This window comes from Rhinoderma darwinii, chromosome 3 (assembly GCF_050947455.1).
Source record: "Rhinoderma darwinii isolate aRhiDar2 chromosome 3, aRhiDar2.hap1, whole genome shotgun sequence".
Lineage (NCBI taxonomy): Eukaryota > Metazoa > Chordata > Amphibia > Anura > Rhinodermatidae > Rhinoderma > Rhinoderma darwinii.
This window is the reverse complement of record NC_134689.1, coordinates 27,635,516-27,656,372: the sequence shown is the minus strand read 5'-3', so window position 1 is coordinate 27,656,372 and position 20,857 is coordinate 27,635,516. Positions and strand designations below refer to the sequence as shown.

The following is a 20,857-nucleotide window of genomic DNA, read 5'->3' as shown; positions in this document are numbered from 1 at the left end:
TACCGCAACAAACATTGATTAATAATTTTATTATTTATTTACCCCATTGTAATACTACCTTATTATGCGCAAAGCTTACATATGCCCCCACATTATAAACTAAAATATCAGTAAAATCCCAAACAAAACTTCTACTAAGCAAAATCTACACTCGAAAAGACAAATGGTGGTCCTTCTGAGCCTGGCAGGCAAACAGCAGTGTATGACCACATATGGGGTATTACTATACTTGGGAGAACCCGCTTAACAATTTATGGGTTGTGTCTCTCCAGTGGCACAAGCTGAGCACAACATATTGGGCACTGAAAGGGCATATCTGTGGGAAAGATGGCAATTTTCAATCTACAACATCCAATGTACTAACTTCTGAAAACCGCCTGTGGGGTCAAAATGCTCACTATACCTCAAGATTAATTCTTTGAGGGTGTAGTTTCCAAAATGGGGTCACCTCTCGGGGGTTTCTATTATACTGGTACTTCAGCGCAATGCACCATGGCATCCGAAAAACCAATACTGTAAAATCTGCACTCCAAAAATTTAAATGCGTTGCTTTAGAGCCTTGCTGTGTGTCCAAACTTCAGTTTCCGACCACATATGGGGTGTTTCCTTACTTGGGAGAAATTGGCTAACAAATTTTGGGGTGCCTTTTCTCCTATAATGCTTACGAAAATTAAAAATTATGAGCTAAAACAACAAATTATTGGAAAAAAATTACATTTTTCATTTTCACAGTCCAATTCTAATAAAAATTTTAAAACACTTGTGGGGTCAAAATGCTCACTACACCCCTAATTGAATTTCTTGAAGGTTATAGTATCCAAAATAGGGTCACATCTGCAGAATTTCAACTGTACTGGTACATCAGGGCTCTGCAAAGGGGACATATCCCCAGAAACCAATTCATCTAAATCTGTGCTCTAAAAGCCAAATGTCGCTCCGTCCCTTCTGAGATCATCCATGTGCCCAAACAGCAGTTTATGACCACATATGGGGTATTGCTACTCGGGAGAAGATGCCTTACAAACGTTGGGGGTGGTTTTTCTCCTATAGTCTATGTGAAAATGAAAAATGTTAAGCTAAAACGACATCATATTGGGAAAAAAATAATTTATTTTTCACGGCCCAATTTAAATAAATTCACCAAAAGCTGTAGGATCAGAATGCTCACTATACCCCCAGATGAATTTCTCAAGCAGTGTAGTTTCACTTCTCAAGGGTTTCCACTGTACTGGTATTTCAAGGGTTTTGCATATGCGCCATGGTTCCCAGAAACCAATAAAGTAAAATATGCGCTCCAAAAGCCAAATGGGGCTTCTGGGCCTTCCCTTCTGAGCCCTGCCATATTTCCAAAAAGCAGTTTATACCCTCATATGGGGTATTGCCATGCTCAAGAGGAATTGCGTTACAAATAATGGGGTGTTTCTACGATAGTCCTTGTGAAAATGAAAAATTAGGGCTAAAATAAAATTTTAGTGGAAAAAAAAAATAATTGTACATTTTTACAGGCCAACTCTAATACATTTTTTGAAACACCTGTGGGTTCAAATTCTCACTACATCCCAAGATTAATTCATTGAGTGGTATAGTTTCCTAAATGGGGTCATGTTTTAGGGATTTCCATTGTATTGGTACCTCAGAGGGCTTTGCTAATGCAACATGGCATCAGAAAACCAATCCAACAAATACTGTGCTCCAAAAGCTAAATGTCACTCCCTCCCCTTCTGAGCTCTGCCATGTGTCCAAACTGCAGTTTATGACCACATATGGGGTATTGCCATTCTCAGGAGAACATTTTTTGGGGTGTTTTTTCTCCTGAATTCCTGGTGGAAATTAAAAACATTAAGCTAAAAAAAATATTTTTTTATAAGGCCCAATTCTAATAAATTCTTAACACCTGTTGGGTTCGAAACGTGTAAGCTTTCTTCCCGGGAATGTCTTTACTTTGTGTTAAAGTTAAGAATTAAAGTTTGGATTTTACCACACCGGGTGCTGGACATCGCCTTTTTCAATATATCGACTTTTTCTGTTAACACCTGATGTGTTACTGAAAAACATGGATTAAAATTGAATATCTGCAAAAAAAATAAAAAAATTTAAATTTCACCTCAACTTTTTAGTTAACCAACTTCCTAAATGTTGTTTTGAATTCTTTGAGGGTGCAGTTTTTAAAATGGGCTGATTTTTGAGGGGTTTCTAATATATAGGCCCCTCAAAGCCACACTGCAATTTATTTGCACATTTTGTTAAATATTTGAAAAAAAATGCTAGTAAACTTATAAGCCTTAAAAATAAAATTAAATGAAAAAAAAAATGATGCCTGCATAAAAAAAAAAGACATGTGGCCAACCTTATTTATTTGCTAGTTCGTTAGGTACCATTATCCATTTTAGAAGCATAGAATTTCAAATGTCGAAAAATGCAAATTTAAAAAAAAAAATATTTTCAGTTTTGATTTTTTTTTTATAAACAGAGTAAACATATTGACCAAAATTTACCACTAAGATAAAGTCCAATGTGTTGCTAAAAGAAAGCAATCTCAAAATCACTTGAATAAGTAAAAGCATTACAGAGTTATTACCACTCGTCCAGTAAACCAAAATAGGCCCAGTCATGAAGCGGTTAAGATACAGCTTCTATGTATCCTATATACATAGAAGCTGTATGGTTCTGTCAAAGCCACTGCCGTCAGCTCATCTCTGACCCCCAGCTAATAACGATCAGATATAAGTTCATCAGCTTAGATCTGATCGGTATTCGCTGGATCCTGTTTGTCAGAGACATGCAGGTCCAGCTTTTGGACGAGCCGTCAGTTCAGCTGGACTGACGGAACAATACAATAGCTTCTATATAAACAGTATACATAGAAGCTGTATCTTAAAAAGTAAAACATTTTTTTTAAAATAAAATTTAAAAAGTTGTTTTAAATTAAATAAAATATTGATTTATTTAAAAAAAAAAAATTCTCTTCTAAGGTGTACAGAGCCCTTAGAGCAAACAATAAGTAAAAAAAAAAAACCGTATCATTTGTTGATTGAAATGTTTTCTTATTATTTCCAGATTTTTTCCAATGTGCAGAGGCTTGCCGGATCATTTATTGACCTCTATTTAGCTGGGAATATGTTATTTAGAACTTGGAAGGCAGAAATTTACTGTTCAAGCGATGCACCAATTGGCATTTGCATGAAATTTGATGTTAATGGCATTGACAAACTGGAAGAACAAGGACCAATAACCACTCTACTTCCACATATCTGCAAAACAATGGAGAATTTGTTAGAACAGTGGCTGGAATTCATGAACAAGAAGAGGTCTCAGCATTACTACCTCAACTATTACACAGCAGAGCAGTTAGTTTACCTGTGCCAACAATTTCAGAGAAGTGATATCAGTGAGGAGGCGCTTGTAATGTTGTCCTTTATTAAGCCCCACTGTCAAAAAATTGACACAATAAACTCCTGTTACACAAAGACGAGATCTACAAACTCTCTTACCAAGAGCCGTCCAAACATGATGAGTTTTGCAAACAAATTTACAAGGTGTACCAGTGTAATGGAGAAGCTAATGATGATTTGGGAGCATTCTATGGCTTATATGAATTTCCTATTCCCAGGATGTTTAGACTTAGATGATCTAGGTTCTTGCTTGGCCTCTTTAGCAACACAAAATAATAAATGGGTTTTGCGCAAGTTCCATTCAAGTTTGCACAAAGGTCGTCCCAATTTGGTTATATGCCCCTCATCCCAGATCTTGTCCTGTGCTCTGTCAATTTATATGCACAGCTTTACAGAGACTTTGCCATCCTATGATGAAGTGTTGCTGTGCACGGCTCAGACTTCCTTTGAAGAAGTTGCCTTGTTTTTCAGAAGGTGTCTAACACCAGGTTACAATGGCAAGAAGATTTACAGTTTAATCTATGCAGATGAACTGAATTATGACACCGCAAATAAATCCGAGCACCTATTCCAGCAGCTGCAGGCACTAAATAATGATGACTATCATCTGGTGATCATATGTAATTCTGATCGAGAACATTGCTACATTCCCTCTGTCTTCAGCCAGCACAAAGTACACATGATTCCTCAAAACCCCATTGATGAGTTGCAGCATTATCTACGTACTCATTTTACTGTCGATCATGCAACTGTTTCAGCTGCCCACGTATTTCAGAATAGACTCAATGCTGGCATCGTGTCATCCAAACGAGCAGGAGTGGGTAAGTAAGATTTGGATTTCAATTTTAATCTTATATATGTTAGTTTTCTATCAATACAACTTATGTTTTACAGCCATATACACCCCATATACTTTGCACAAATTCATAATGCCCTATCACAACGCTGGCACTAGCTATTCTAAATCTATTTGCATTGAAATCAAGTAATGCATGTGCGTACGATGAGACCATTTATGGGTGACAGTTGTATGAAAAACTTTACATTTATTCCAGGAAAATCTCTGTATGTGAAGAGGCTTCATGAAAAGCTTGTGTCAAGCTTCACAGCTGAGAGGCCAGTTCTTAAAACAATCCGTCTTATTAACCCTGAAGTGGATGAAAATAAAGTATTGAAAACCTTGCTTCCTTTTCTTGATGGCAAGATGAAGAATTGCCCTATAATATTCCATATTGATATTACATCGTCTGTAAGTATGACATTGTGGTGATGCCCTCAACCTCATATCTAACTATTACACAGATGTTCTCCATGTCTAATGCTTGTCAAAGGTAATGGTACTATTGAGTGAATGCTTTTGAGAACACAGAAGATACTATAGTTGTAAGTTCAAAATAAATTCTTGAGACTTTATCATATAACTATATTAAAAAGTGTTAGTAAATAATTTCCTTTTCCTAAAACGTACTCAATTATTTTATATATTTTTAGGTTACAAAATATCTAAATATCTTGAAAAACTAAACTTTGCAATATGTCAGGGGTTGATGTTTTACACTGTCAGGGTTAGTTCAGACGTTGCTGATTTGTTTTGGATTCTGCTCTGAAAATCTGTTGCCATTTACAGTATAATATCTGTGGCAGAAAAAAATCTGCATGAAATTCAAAGCTTGCACACCTATACTACGTTTGGGCCATTATAAGGATGTGTCTTTAGAGTGAAATTTTGGGTAAAATTTCAGAATAAGTAATATGGACCTACTAGGGTCACTTAACATTTCAGCCATTAATTCTTTCTCTATGGTTGCTTATAGGGGTTTTCCGGTCCCATAAAATTGATGGCCTATCGTTAGGATAGGTCATCAATATGTGATCGGACGGGGTAAGAATCCTGGTACCCCTGCCGGTTAGCTGTTTTGAAGGGGCCACAGCGCCCGTATGAGTGCTGCTTCTCCTTCATTTCTACTGCTCACACTGACGGTTCACTATATTACAGCCTTCTCCTACTCACTCCAATGAATACTCTGAACCGCCGCTACATGCGTATCAACGATTCACAGTACGAGCAGTAGAAATTAACGGGAAGCAGCGCTTGTACAAGCACTGCGTTCCCTTCAAAACCGCTAATCGCTACCCGACCCATCACATATTGGTGTACACTATAGGTCCTTAACACCACAGGCAAAACAAATACTGCTACAAAATACTGGGCTGTACACAAAAAGTTGCTTAAATTACCCCCCCCCCCTTCTCAGACATCACTTCCTGCTCTGAAGCTATTGGTGGAATTTTCACCTTCCTGCTCTGCCCACCCCTCATTAACTCTGCAAATATTAACAATACTGTTAATACTAAGAGCTCTCTGCTCCATTTTAGCTGCTTGCTTCTGCATTTGGACTGGAAAGCGGCGGAAAGATTCTATGCAATTAATATTTCTCCTAGCTTGTACAAGGTGTTAGTGGCAGAGAAGTCCATAATACCATTTAATACTGTGACAGGAGGCCATGATTATTCTTGTACTTTCTGGGATAGTGTAAAGATAAGATTAACTCGTTTGAAATGATGCATGGTATATAGATATATGACAATCACAAATGTTCTGAACCTAGGTATACTTTTCTAGAATTACTAGTTCTCTCTCATATGTTATTTTCTTTTGCTGCAGGTGAACAAGGGTATTTCAGAATTTCTGTTTAAGCTTTTTGTCCTGCAATATCTCATGGATTCTGAGGGAAAAATATGGAAGCGTCTGCCGAGTCACCTGTACATTGTTGAAATTTTGGAATCTGCAAATACAGTGTTCACAAAACAGTATAATTCTGTAAGATGTATTGATTTATCGAAGTGCAACTTTTTGGTTGGTTGGCTCGTAGTTTATAGGAGTAGTATGAGAGTAGGAAAACATGTCACTTTTCTGACAGAAACAGAACTACTCTTGTCCATAGGCTGTATCTTTTTCTGTTGAATGGGACTGAGCTTCAATATCAGACCCAGCCGATGGACAAGAGTAACACCGTTTCAGGAAGAAAGCCGCCATGTTTTTCGAATGTCCTACAACCTTTTTTAGTGCAGCCACTTTTATATTTTTAATTACTGTCTTTTCACTCTGACATTTACATTAGGCCGGAAGGACACACAATGAACCATACAAAGACTAGATGTGTTTTGCGTTTTTTTTAATTAATTGGCAACCGATTATGTGGTTTCTCACTTCCTTTTAGCGATCGGTGTGGATCTTACAGCCGTAATTTGGAGCTGTTCGTCATTGGAATCCATGAAAAACGGCTCAAATTACGTCTAAAGAAGTGTCCTGCACTTCTTTTGATGAGCCGTCTTTTTTAAGCGTCGTCGTTTGACAGCGACGCGTAAATGACAGGTCGTCGGCACAGTACGTCGGCAAACCCATTGAAATGAATGGGCAGATGTTTGCCGACATATTGGAGCCATATTTTCAGGCGTAAATCGAGGCATAATACGCCTCGTTTACGTCTGAAAATAGGTCGTGTGAACCCAGCCTTAGTCTGACCCCTCTTCCCTTAATTTGTCTGTTTTTAATGATTGTGACTGAAGTGGAATCTCTGCATAGCATAGTCTGTTTACCTAATGCATGCTAGCCTTTTTATCCAACCCACAAATCATGAGATTAAAATATGCTAAAACACAAACACACTTTTTAAAGATGGTAAAAACTTTTGATGCAAATCTTAAGATTTACTATTTAGTTGTGTCCAATTGATGACTTTTCATAAAACTTTCTGCAACCTTTATATAAAATAATTTTTCAATTTTATAATAGTTCTGTTTTGAATTTGCATTTCTCTTACATATATTTATTTTTGTATGCAGACTCCTCAAATGGTACAGCACAATTTTATTGACTACTTTCCCAAAATATCATGTTGTTCACCAAAAGAAGTTCTAAGAAAATGCACAGAAGATATCTCAGATGACTGTGGGGATCCAGGAATGGATGTTGAGGAATTCCGTAGTGAATGTTTCCAGAGACCATTCCAGTATTTAATACGTTTTGACAGGAAACAGAATCTAGATACATTTACATACAATGGCAGTGTAGAAGGAAATCCAGCAGAGTGTCTGCAGATATTCCTTTTGCATTGCGGAATTATTGATCCTTCTTGGTCTGAACTCAGAAACTTTGCCTGGTTTTTAAATCTCCAACTTAAAGATTGTGAGTCTTCAGATTTTTGTAATTTTGAATTTGTTGGAGATACACTTCAAGGATTTAAATGCTTTGTGGTCAACTTTATGATAATCATGGCAAAAGACTTTGCTACACCATCTTTGGATATTGCAGATCAAAGTCCAGGAAGGCAAATCATTAACCTTGATGGACTTACGGAAAAAGACCTAGCTCCCTTTTTATTGCGTAAAAAGTGGGAGTCTGAACCACATCCCTATATCTTTTTTAATAATGATCATGTGTCCATGACATTTATTGGATTCCACTTACGACCAAATAATGCAGGAGGTGTAGATGCCATAAATCCCAGAGATAATACTATAATTCAACAGAATGTTATGACCATGCAGCTTTATGAAGGATTAAAGTTTCAAAAAGTGCCATTCAATACTGACTTTGACAAACTGCCCAGGGATGAGAAAATAAGTCGATTATGTATGGTCCTAGGAATCCAATGGCCATTCGATCCTGATGAAACTTATGAGCTTACGATGGACAACATTCTCAAGATTCTGGCCATTAAGATGAGATTCCGATGTGGAATTCCTGTTGTCATCATGGGAGAAACTGGTTGTGGAAAAACACGGCTAATTAAGTATTTATGCCATTTGTGCAAGGAATTAGTTGATACAGAAAATATGAAGCTTGTAAAGGTTCATGGAGGTACCACGGCTGAGATGATTTACCAAAAGATATTGGATGCACAAGAAATTGCATGTTTTAACAAAGCTAATGGATGTGATACTGTTTTATTTTTTGATGAAGCCAATACAACTGAGGCCATTAGTAGCATCAAAGAAGCATTGTGTGATCACACCGTAGAAGGGGAGCCATTAGTAGAGAATTCTGGATTACACATAATTGCAGCCTGCAACCCGTATCGAAAGCACACTGATGAAATGATCAAACGCTTAGAATCTGCTGGTCTGGGTTACAGAGTATCTGCAGATGAGACCAAAGAAAGACTAGGGTCCATCCCATTAAGACAGCTTGTTTACCGTGTACATGCTTTGCCTCCTAGCATGATGCCACTTGTATGGGACTTTGGACAACTAAATAATGAAACAGAGAAGAAATACATACAACAAATTGTTCAGCGTTTAGCTAAAGAGATTCAGCTTTCTACTAGTAATGTAGAGTTGTTAACAAATGTTCTCTCAACTTCCCAGACTTACATGAGGTCGAAAAATGACGAATGCAGCTTTGTCAGTCTAAGAGATGTTGAGCGCTGTGTAGAAGTCTTTAAGTGGTTCTATAACCATCATGCAAAGCTTCTGAAGTATCAGAAAAATGTTTTAAAGGATAAAGGAAACACCATTTCTCCAAAAGATAGAGTAGCCTGGTCTCTCGTTCTAGCTGCTGGTGTATGCTATCATGCATCTTTAGAAACGAAAGAATCATACAGAGCGAAAATATGTAAATGTTTCCCTCATTCATACATAGACGAAGCTGCCATTTTACGTGAAATAAGTGGCATTCAAGATCTCTTTTTAGCAGGTGTAAACTTAAGAGACACCATTGCAAGAAACCTTGCTTTGAAGGAAAACTTATTTATGATGGTCATCTGTATTGAACTTAAAATCCCATTATTTCTTGTCGGAAAACCCGGAAGCTCAAAGTCTCTTGCAAAGACTATTGTGGCCGATGCCATGCAAGGTCAGACTGCTCACACAGAACTGTATAAAGACCTTAAACAGATACACTTGGTATCTTTTCAGTGTAGCCCTCACTCAACTCCAGAAGGCATAATTGGCACATTTAAGCATTGTGCTCGCTTCCAGGAGGGGAAAAATGTGAAAGAGTATGTGTCTGTGGTTGTACTTGATGAAATAGGTCTTGCTGAAGACTCCCCCAAAATGCCTTTAAAGACACTTCATCCTTTGTTGGAGGATGGTTGTATTGATGATGACCCATTGCCACACAAAAAGGTTGGATTTATCGGCATCTCTAACTGGGCCTTAGATCCTGCAAAAATGAACAGAGGAATCTTTGTATCTCGAGGTGACCCCAATGAGAAAGAACTTATTGAAAGTGCACGGGGAATCTGTTCATCTGATCAACTAATTCTTAAGAAAGTCTCTAATTATTTCCAAAACTTTGCAAAAGCGTATCTGCAAGTTTGTCAGACACAAAAAAAACAGGAAAAAGACTTCTTTGGGTTACGTGACTTTTACAGTCTGATAAAAATGGTATTTGCTTTTACCAAACAGTCTCGGGAAATCTTGACAGACCATGAAATTGCTCGGGCTGTCCTCCGGAATTTCAGCGGGAAAGATGATTTTAAAGCATTGGACATTTTTATAGGAGATGAAAATAAAAATCTTGGAGAGGTTTACAATACAATAGATCTGGTGATGGAAAATATTAAAAGTGACAGTGAGGACAGTGAATCCCGTTACCTCTTAATATTGACCAAAAACTATGCAGCATTACAGATACTAGAGCAAGCATTTATTAAGGAGAACCAGCAAACTGAAATTATATTTGGATCCAGCTTCCCAAAGGACCAAGAGTACACTCAGATTTGTCGAAATATCAATCGTGTTAAGATCTGTATGGAAACTGGCCAGATGGTCATTCTCCTTAATCTCCAGAACTTGTATGAAAGCCTCTATGATGCATTAAATCAATATTATGTTTACCTAGCTGGGCAAAAGTATGTTGACTTGGGCCTTGGTACCCATCGTGTAAAGTGCAGAGTTCATCCAAAATTCAGACTGATAGTCATTGAAGAAAAAGATGTTGTGTACAAAGACTTTCCAATTCCACTGATCAATAGGCTGGAAAAACATTATCTGGATATTAGCACATTTTTGAAAAAAGAAGACAAAGCCATTGTTGGAGAGCTTGAGGCTTGGGTAGAACGTTTCACTAGTAACCGTGTAAACCACCTCTGGGTAAAAAATCATACATACAGTCCTTCTGATGTTTTTATTGGCTACCACTCAGACACATGTGCCTCGGTTGTACTTCAAGTATTACAAAATATGAATCAAACACAGCCTGATGCCGAAGATATAAAAAATGTCAAGAAAAAGGCAAAAAATGTTCTACTTAAATGTGCTACACCCGATTCTGTAATCCGGTTTAGCAACCAAGAATTAATTGACCAGTACTTCAAGAAACAACATCATGGCTCCTTACTAGACTTCCTCTGTTCACACACAAATTCTGCATGTGACAATCCCACCATTTTCACAGAGGTAATAATTTTTTTATATTCTTTATTAGTTTACTTTAGTGTCTTGACTTGTGTTATATTGTATTGCCTTGACATTTAACAATACTAAAATATGATTTGATTTAACACCAATAAGAGCAGTAAACTCTAACTTTCTGTTTAGATAACAACATTTTCACGCCTTCTTACCTCTGCTGACCAAAAGATTTTAGAAGGTGAATTACAAAACAATATCAGCAACATTGAAATCTTGTCCCTTCAGCAGTTTGACACCGAATTCTCATTCTTGAAAAAAATTCGGTAAGTTGGGACATAATTCAATCATCGGCCTTATGTGTTATTAAGGACACAACATTTTGAATTTACTGAGCTGTATAAAATGTGTCCAAGTATACAGATGCAATTATAGTTCACTTTGCTCCAGGGCTCTTTTTCTGTGGAGAAAATCTGAAGAAATTGCCTTGTAAATTACTTTCAGTACTGGAGAAATTTGTTTATATCTGCGTAGTTGAAACATTTCAGGATACATTATGGATAGACTCTACTGATTGTGAAAAGATAAAACTGGCCAGAGGTTTAAGAAAACAACGTCTGTACCTTACCTGACTTCTCCATTAGCACAACATTCTGGTCAGTCTACTGGGCATGGTAATTGTTTACAGGGAGTGTGTGGCTCTGTCTCCACTTCACATTATGCACAGCATGCAGCGCTGCAATATCTGTGGAACAAAGTTAAAATCTTCTGATGGAATATAGTGCAAGAATTAAGATTTCAGTAAGCCTTGCATCAAGTTCTGTTTTTATGAGCAAGAGGTACACTTTAGGCTCTGGTATTGGAGTCTGTTCCGTCAAGTGCTTGTTTCTCATTGTTGACAAGAATAGCAAAGTCTGCTGCGCTATTTTTCCTCTAAGAAAAACAGAAACTTCACGGACCCAGTCCTGACGGCATTATTCTATCAGCTTCAGTATCCCTGTACAAATTAGACATGCTGTTGGAATCTACAGGCAATAAAATGACTGCAGGGCCTCAAAAAACCTCCCACAAAGGTTGCCGCAAGGAATCATGGATTTGACAGATTTATCTTTTACCTGTCTGTTTCCTCTACAGAGAGCCGGTGTTCGTGTCTCTCAGCTGCTAATCTCCCATGCTCTACTGTACCGATTTAACATTTATGTTAAGTTGAGCCGAACATGACTGTTTGTGGAGGAATTGTATCTGATAACATTTAGCCTAACAATCAGTCAACCTAATATCTTTTACATACACCCCAACCGTCAGCACACAGCACCCAGCATCTAGCACAAAGAATTATTCCTCCTCTACCGCACCCTAGATATAACACACAGTATATATGGCAATATGAAGAGGAAAAAGACATGGACCGCACAATCCACAATGTATACGTTGATCTGAGCCGCTAGGCATAATTTCTAAACATGAACATGAGGTTCTTAGTTAACATTTTGATCAAACTGTATAAGCCCACTTGCCACTACACGGCGACCTCTTTTAAAGTGGGTCCCTGCTCTAGCGGTTGCAGCACCGAATGGCGGCCACCGCAGCACTGCTCCTGCAGAGGGAGCAACCCAGGGGCCCAAAAGCACGCATTCCATCAGACCGTGCCAAGCCTCCTTGGCTCTGGGCTATGTCCCCCCACAAATGCAGCACTGCAGCAACAGACACCACCATACAGCACCACAACATGTGAACAGATGGAATAAGCTCACCTTACCATGTGCACACAGTATCATAACAGTATTATCAGCAAAGAAACTTCTGTACCAGCCCTGGGTATGGCATAAAGGATCTAGCAAAACGGCATTCACATATCCCTCTGACCCCAGGTATGTAATGCCGGATCTTAAACCGAAAGAGTTAATAATGAATTATACAGTCTGCATTTAAGTTTATCACATGTTCCTCCCCAATCATATATCACACAGTATCTTGCATTCTTGTTCGTTGGCTGATCGGTTCTTTAATGCGGCCGGAAAAATGGTTGCTAGTCGGCAGCACATCTCTCTGTGTAAATAGGGGATGTGCTGCAGACAAGATGCAAAATGTGATCGTATTAACGATCGCTCGTCATACTTGCAATAATAGGTCCGTTTGAATAGAGCAAACAATCACCGATGCTGTATTGTCGATCAGCGCTGGTTTAATGGACAGAATATCTGCCTGTAAAAAGGAACTTAACAAACAGATGTCTCCCTTTTTAAGCTCAGCAACACCTACTGAACCACATAGGATGTACTCATTATTGAAGCAGCTACTCCAGGTTGCAGGGAGGGAAGGACGGCTGTGTAAGTAGACTGCTTCTCCTCCTCTCCGGTTCTCTTTTTCCCTTCCTTCCTCCATCAAGATCCAGTGAACTTAATATTGAACCTTCAGGGCCTGGAATCGGTATCAAACAGCTGGGGTTCGCTGGTTTATCGGTAAACCCATTGCCCCAAACAGCAGTACTAGCTATACTTCCCTGATGGTGGCCCTGTATGTATATACAATAATGCCTATGTACTTTTTTTAAATATATTTTTAAATCCTTGTTTTAACATTGTCAAATCTTTGCTGGTAATACTCACAAAATCAGTACTATGATGTAACTAGGAGCAGCTGGCAACCGAGAAAAGCAGGAAAAGCTTATTTTTTGTTAATATCATTTTGGGACACGGCACCATGGGTATAGGCTCTTGCCACTAGGAGGGCCAGATAGGCCATACCCTTTTTACAGACACTGACTTCAGTTTTAGTCTAGTGTAGGAGGCAGACATGACCGGATTCTCATTTTAGTTTTATTTATTTTTTTATTTTCTCCTTAGCTTCAGGTGGATTGTCAGCCTGGATTGCTAGCCTAGTCAACTACCTGCAGGTGCCGGGAAACCAGGCAGTTCTCTGCACTGCGCTTCCCTCACTGCCAGTCACCTAACACATTTTCTGAATACGCAGGTGGAGTGCCAGTAGCCCACTATATGTGCAAGGTTACTGAAGAGGTGAAATTGCATACACCCAAAGATTTCGGAGGGTGAGTATGATATGACCCCACTGCGACAATCCCTGTCTTTCTCAAGACTGCCTTAAGAGTCCTTGTTTGAGGAAATAAGAAGGACCTTTTTTAACTGGGGTGGGGAACCAATATGTGTTTAGGAGTATTTTGGCCAATTTCAAGGCTATTCCTGGAGCGCTGAAAAGTGTGGCGCGGTGCGCCGCTTATTTCAGCTATGCCTCTAGTTGGGGCCTTTTTAAAGTTAGCCCCTGGCTTTTTAGCGGCCTAGGTCACAACTTCTACGGCTGTATGACCCTGCTAGCGTCACGTGTCCTTCCCTGACCTATCGAACAGCTTGCTCTGCCGTTCTGGCTGTGTACGGGGTGGAGTCTGTTGGAGGGTGGTTCCCTGTGGCACTTGTTGCTCGCTTCAAAGCGCAGGGTTGCAGGAAAGTCATCTGTTGCATCATCTCAGGATCGCTCCTGCTTCAGCCCCATTACGGCTGCCCCAGTGTCATTTTAGAGCTCCTTGGTGTCTTCTTTAGTACCTTGGGATCTGGTAGGCTAGCCCTGTTGGCTGTTTCCCTATTGCAGGGGGGGGGGGGGGGAATGTTTGTGCTTACAGAGAGTCATTTAGTTTTTTTTCTGTGCTAGGTGGGGTTCCACCAGCGGTCACTTTTCCCTCAGTCACTAATATCTGTCTGTCCCTGTCCTTTAATAACATGTCTGCAGGTAGCCGACCAGGGGAGCACGGTTACGTACTATACTTGTGACAAAATAATTTCACCTGTGGCCAGCCTGACCCCATTTTGCCTGCATTTAGAACATCCCAGAATGCTTGCCCCATCAGGATGTAGCACCCCCTGACTGAGCAGGGTGCTGTTCCTAGACCCTAGCGGACATTTCCAAACTCTCCTATACTATGGTTGAGTCTTTGGAGCGCATGCCTTTCTATGGAGTGGCCCAGATTAATGTCCTGCCGACCTCTCTCCTAGAGACCACACAGTCTGCGTCCCATGGGAGATCACATAAAAGACTCAGGACAGCAAGGGACAGGTCCTACTTCTAACTCCGCTTCTTCCCAATGGTCCAAGGTTAGGACCAGTAATGAAGAAGCTGCTTCCCATTAGGATGAGTCCTTTTTTTTTTTTTCTGGAGGATCCTCTAATTTCCAATCACAGTCAACAGCTGCCATTCGTGTTGTCAGAGTCACCTTACATGTTAAGGATGACTCCTCCACACCCTCTCAGGAAAATGCACCCCTATGCCATTAATGGCTCCAGAGGCTACTATATACAAACCATAGCGAATTTTAGGAACTACTATTTAAGGAATGGAAACACCCTGATAGGTGCTTATCTGTTTCAAAATACATGAATCTTTTCTTTCCAAGAGAATTCTGTTTCAAGATGGACCATTTCTCCTTCATAGATCCACCTATTTTGCTGTTGTCTAAAAGCACTACCATTCCTCTGTCAGTTTCAGCATCGCTTAGTGATTCCCTTGACAAAAAAATGGACTCACAGGCCAAGTCTGTCTTTGTGGCGGCATGTTCTGCCCTGCACCCAGTATTTTCTTCTTCCTGGGTCAGAGAAGCCTGTTCAGTATGGGAAAAATAACTCACTACGATATCTCAGAAGGGGCGCCGCAGGAGAAGCCAGCTGATCTGGCATCTCAGAATGTGCATGCTTCAAAAGTCTTACTTGAGTCAGCCCGTTTTGCTGCCAGAGCATCGGCTGATTCAATAGCTATCTGATGTTCAATTTGGCTAAAGTCTTGGGCGACAGTCCCTGCTTCCAAAAAAGCCCTTATTAAAAGCTTTTTGTTGGGGGCAGACTCTTCGGTAAATTTCTGCATTAAATTATTCCTGAAGCAACTGCCTCAGAACCGTTCTTGGCACAGTCTTCAGTCCATTCACAAAGATTTTGATCCTTTCCTAACTTTTCCTTGCAGAGGTAATTTTCCTTCAAGAGGTCAGAGATGTAGCCGTCCCATCGACTCCAGACCCCCTTTGTTTAAGCTTTAACCCACTTGGCAACAGTGTCCTGAAAGCCCTGCACTTTCAAGACATCCTCATCCTGAAGGTGTCTTCCCACTCGAGTCTGCGTTTTGAGTGTGTGTGTGGGGGGGGGGGGTAAATTCTTTCCTTTCAGGAGACATTGCTTGCTCACGTAGACAACTACAGGTTACAGGATACAATTCTCAAGACCTTTCCCCAGGGCGGTTTTCTCTGTCGACTCGGGCTTGTGCGCCGAATCAAACTTTTGCTTTTCTCAAGGCTTTTTCCTTACATTCTCCATCCGGGAGTGATCGTCCCAGTTCCCCAGTCGGAACAGTTTCAAGGATCCTACATTGCAGGAAATTTCACTGTGTCTTCTTTCCTGGGAAGGGTCTTTCCTTCAGGCTGTTATTTTCCTAGATTTTGTAATTGGCTGCTCTATCCTGTAAATCTCTTTTCCTAATTATCCATAAGTGGTGTTCCGTCCTGTCCTGCCTTTTCTACCAAAAGTGGTCTCTGTCCTCCACATCAATGAATAGATTGTCTTTTCTTCTATTTGTCCCTCCCCTTCCCATCTGAGGGAACGGGCTCTTCACTATCTCATTGTGATAAAAGCAGCCTGCATCTGTCTGCGTGCGACAGACCCCTTAGGGCACTCTGATTCTTTTTGTTCTTCCTGAAGGACCGCGTAAGGGTTTGACGGCTTTCAAGGCCAACATAGCTCTGTGGATCTAGTCTGTAATTTTGGGGGCTAAACGGTCCAAGGGTATAGTTGTTCCCCTTCGGGTCACTGCTCATTCCACAAGGGCTGTTGGTGCCTCCTGAGCAGTAAGGCACCAAGCTTCAGTCGCTCAGGTTTGCAAGGCTGTTACCTAGGCTTTCGGAGCCCACCATCACAGACTTCTACCAAATCCATTCTTTGGCCTCCTCTGATGCCAGTCTGGGTCAAAAGGTGCTGCAGGCACCTGTGTATTAGGTGGATCGCATGGCTGTTTAATTTTATATTTTACTTTTCCCTCCTTCTAAGACTGCTTTAGGACATCCCATGGTGCTGTTTTTCCAATGATATTAACTAGAAAATTAGATTTTTGTACCGCTGTAAAATCCATTTCTCGTGGAATTCTTTCGGGGACACAAATCCCGCCCTCTTTTGTGTTCTAGACCTTTGTTCTAGTTGTTGTTTTTCTCCTGGGATCATGGACATGTTATATGTTTTTTTGTTATCACCTACTGTTTTTGCAGAAACTGATTAACCCTTTGGTGACATCCGAGGTACATTTTACAAGGCAGCGCAGGCTCTGGAGCTGCGTACGCAGCGACATCCGTTTTGCAACGGCCAGGATGGGAAAAACTCAGATGCTGCCGGTTTATCCCCACAGATGCCGTGTTCAATAGGGACTTGGGCATCTAAATGGTTAGAGTGACCTCCCTTCCTCTGTCTAACCATTTAGATGCCTAAGTCCCTATTGAACACGGCATTTGTGTTCCCTGGTTGCCATGACAGCCAATAAGCCCCTCACCCCCGCAATTTAATTGCTGGGGGGCTAATTGGGTGACAGAGTGACCTCCCTTCCTCTGTCACCCAATTAGCCCCCCCCCCCCCCGAATTAAATTTTCCATGGCAACCAGAGACTTTATTAAAGACCTCCAGGTCTGCCATCAGTGATCCAGACAAATTATTAAAGGGGTTGTCCAGGATGGGGCTAATACTGATGACCTATCCACAGAAAGCTAATCAGTGATTGGAGTCTTCTGCTTTCGGCATCGACGACTGCATAGCTTCCGCCTCTGCATTGCTTACACAGGCACTGCTGTCTTGCAGTACCTTGCACTACCGCATGTGCAGATTTACCACTGTGACTGTAAATAGTGAAGGGATTTGGCCATCATTTAAATCCTGGAAAACCCTTTTAAAGCTATGTTGTCTTTGAAATGTGGTAGCGTTTTAGAGTAAAACATAATTCATTATGACAGTGGGACCTGTCATGCTGCCCTCAATTAGGGAAGCATGGTCTTGTTGACAGGTTCACTTTAACGGTTTGGGATTTTGGTGAATTTATTACTTTGTTTTCTTACAACAGGAGTTTTCTAGAATCTTCATCAGGCAATCTAATACTGATTATACAAACTGATTTTGAAGAAGGGTCTCAAGGAGCAAATCTTGTTGCATCAGCAAAGTAAGTTGAAACAATAATGTGTGTCTCCTATAATAATTATTTCCCCCAAAAGAGAAATCTAAATTCTTACAATAGACAAAAAAAATCAACAACATTATTAGAGCGTAAACTAACAAGGTTAACACTGATTTTGAAATCCCACTTGTTATGGATCATGATTTAGGATAAATTAACTGCTATGATCCAGGATACCTAAACCCAGTTTGACCAAACATGGACAACCTGGATGACTTCCTTTCAGTGTGGACCTTCTTGATCTGTTTCACTGGGTCACGATTGGATGACCCGACATGAACATAGGTGTCTCCCCCCCTCTTGTCTGTTTTATCCTTTTTCTCTTTTATTTCCATTCTCTCCCTTCTCTTTTATGTTTTTCATTTCCTCTTTAGTTATTGCAAACTCTATGTACATTTTGTGTTGGGCTTGTCGAAGTACTTACCCCTATATTTCCAGCATATTGTGGACTTTACATTGCGGTAATTTCTGAGCCCCAAAAGAGGACTGTCCTGAATGGGGACTAGATAGATAATTACCATACATTAATTTTACGCAGATTTCCTATCCTTTATTAGGAGTAGCCGAAGGACCGCCTTACCGCTCTTCTTTTTTTTTTTTAGTTTATTTAATAGTCCAGCATATTGGATAGTCCAGCATCCTTTAGACCAGGGGTCTCAAGCACGCGGCCCGCGGGCCGCATGCATCCCCTGGGGCTGTCATCTGCGGCCCGCGGGACACACAGCCGCTAGTATCCGCTCTGCTCCGAGACTCTGGAATTCCCTGGCATCGCTGTCCACATATGAACAGCGATGTCTGGGGCTTCCCCAGAGCCGGCGTCCCGAGCACAGCGCTGGTGTCGGCTCTGCTCCGGGACTCTGTGGAATTCCCTGACATCGCTGCCCATATGTGGACAGTGTGTCAGGTTCTTCCCCAGAGCGGAGTTCCGGGCAGAGCGCTTGTATAGGCTCTGCTACAGGACACTGCGGAATTCCCTGACATATCTGCCCATATATGGACAGCGTGTCAGGGTCTTCCCCAGAGCGGAGTCCCGGGCAGAGCGCTATTATCGGCTCTGCTCCGGGACTCTAGGGAAGCCTCTGACATCGCTGTCCATACATCGACAATGATGTCAGGGGCTTCCCCAGAGCAGGAGTCCCAGTGATGTCCAGCACAGCTGGAGTCCCAGGAAGAGCCTACTAGCGCTCTGCCTGGGATTCCAGCTCTGGGGTTGCCCCTGACATCTCTGTCCATATATGGACAGTGATGTCAGGAGCAGAGCTGGAATCCCAGGCAGAGTGCCAGAAGCGGCTCTGCTCCGGGAATCCAGCTCTGCGCAAGCCCCTGACATCACTGTGGCAGCATCTGCAGAGGGCACTGTGGCAGCCTCATCTACAGAGGGCACTGTGGCAGCCTCATCTACAGAGGGCACTGTGGCAGCCTCATCTACAGAGGGCACTGTGGCAGCCTCATCTACAGAGGGCACTGTGGCAGCCTCATCTACAGAGGGCACTGTGGCAGCCTCATCTACAGAGGGCACTGTGGCAGCCTCATCTACAGAGGGCACTGTGGCAGCCTCATCTACAGAGGGCACTGTGGCAGCCTCATCTACAGAGGGCACTGTGGCAGCCTCATCTACAGAGGGCACTGTGGCAGCCTCATCTACAGAGGGCACTGTGGCAGCCTCATCTACAGAGGGCACTGTGGCCTTACCTAGGGGTGTGTTGCATTATCCACAGAGGGCACTGCTGCAGCATCCACAGAGGGCACTGCGGCAGCATCCACAGAGGGCACTGCGGCAGCATCCACAGAGGGCACTGCGGCAGCATCCACAGAGGGCACTGCGGCAGCATCCACAGAGGGCACTGCGGCAGCATCCACAGAGGGCACTGCGGCACTATCTAAAAAGGGGCTGCCCAATCTAGACATGTGTGCTAACTGAGCCGCCGAACTGCATTTAGCGACACTTAAACTGGAAAGCTGGATTGTTGAAATAAGATTGGAGAAATATCTCAAATTTTAAACCTAGCGCTATTATTATAGTAATGTAGTATTATTATTCTAGTAATATAGTGTTATAGTAGTTCAAATAACTAATTGATTAACAATAATTTTGTATTGTATCAAATTTGAAAGTAATGCGGCCCATCAACTTCCCATTTTTTCTATATGCGGCCCACTTACCCGGCCGAGTTTGAGACCCCTGCTTTAGACCTAGAATTTTACTGTGCTCCACTGCTGTTAGATTTGACCTTTTTAAAAGTTTACAAAATCAGAAACTTTTTCTCAGATGGTATTTAACTTCTTGTAACTTTGCTGAAATGGTCAACACTCACTCAGAGACCTGCCAGAGGGGATGCAGTTTTAAAAGGACGTATTTCGATATATGTTAGTCTTGCCCAGTTACTAGTTCTTTCTGGTCCTCGATCTTCACCTTAATATGTAGTGACTCACCACTTTATGTATCCTGATCCAGCATTGGTGGTTTGCTTCCTGATTGTGAACCAACGTCCCCCTAGTTCTATTTGTCATAACATTTTTGCAGCTCGGCTAGCTACTGCTGAAAGTAAAAAAAGCTTCAGTCACCTCTTCCATCTCTAAGGTGATTAACTTCGTTGCCCACACTTGTAAATTGGAGCAGTTCTATATCTCCAGATACCCCAGATAATGATTCGTCTTCGTAGCTTCCATGGACCTTTTTTCAAGCTATCCTTAATCCCTGACTGTTTATCATTTGGAAGCTTAATTGCATTAATACTTTGCTAGGTGACAGAATGTGAGGGGAAATAGCATCTGGCTACCCCCAAAGTGACCGTTACTGAGTTAGGCTCCGTTCAAGGTTTCCGTCTGAGCTTTCCGTCAGGGGAACCTATGAATGGAACCGTAGGTTTTCATTTGCATCACCATTGATTTCAATGGTGATGGATACG

General features: G+C 41.3%; 1 protein-coding gene across 2 annotated transcripts in view; it reads left to right on the top strand.

Moving 5' to 3' along the window:
- Positions 1 to 20,857, top strand: part of RNF213 (ring finger protein 213) — a 223,487-nt gene that overhangs the window by 113,901 nt on the left and 88,729 nt on the right. For both annotated transcript variants that reach the window (XM_075856189.1, XM_075856188.1), the window contains exons 24-29: positions 3,058 to 4,213; positions 4,448 to 4,641; positions 6,058 to 6,213; positions 7,239 to 10,796; positions 10,938 to 11,074; positions 17,838 to 17,933. In XM_075856189.1, coding sequence (XP_075712304.1) covers positions 3,058 to 4,213; positions 4,448 to 4,641; positions 6,058 to 6,213; positions 7,239 to 10,796; positions 10,938 to 11,074; positions 17,838 to 17,933 — 5,297 coding nt within the window. The remainder of the gene's footprint in view (positions 1 to 3,057; positions 4,214 to 4,447; positions 4,642 to 6,057; positions 6,214 to 7,238; positions 10,797 to 10,937; positions 11,075 to 17,837; positions 17,934 to 20,857) is intronic.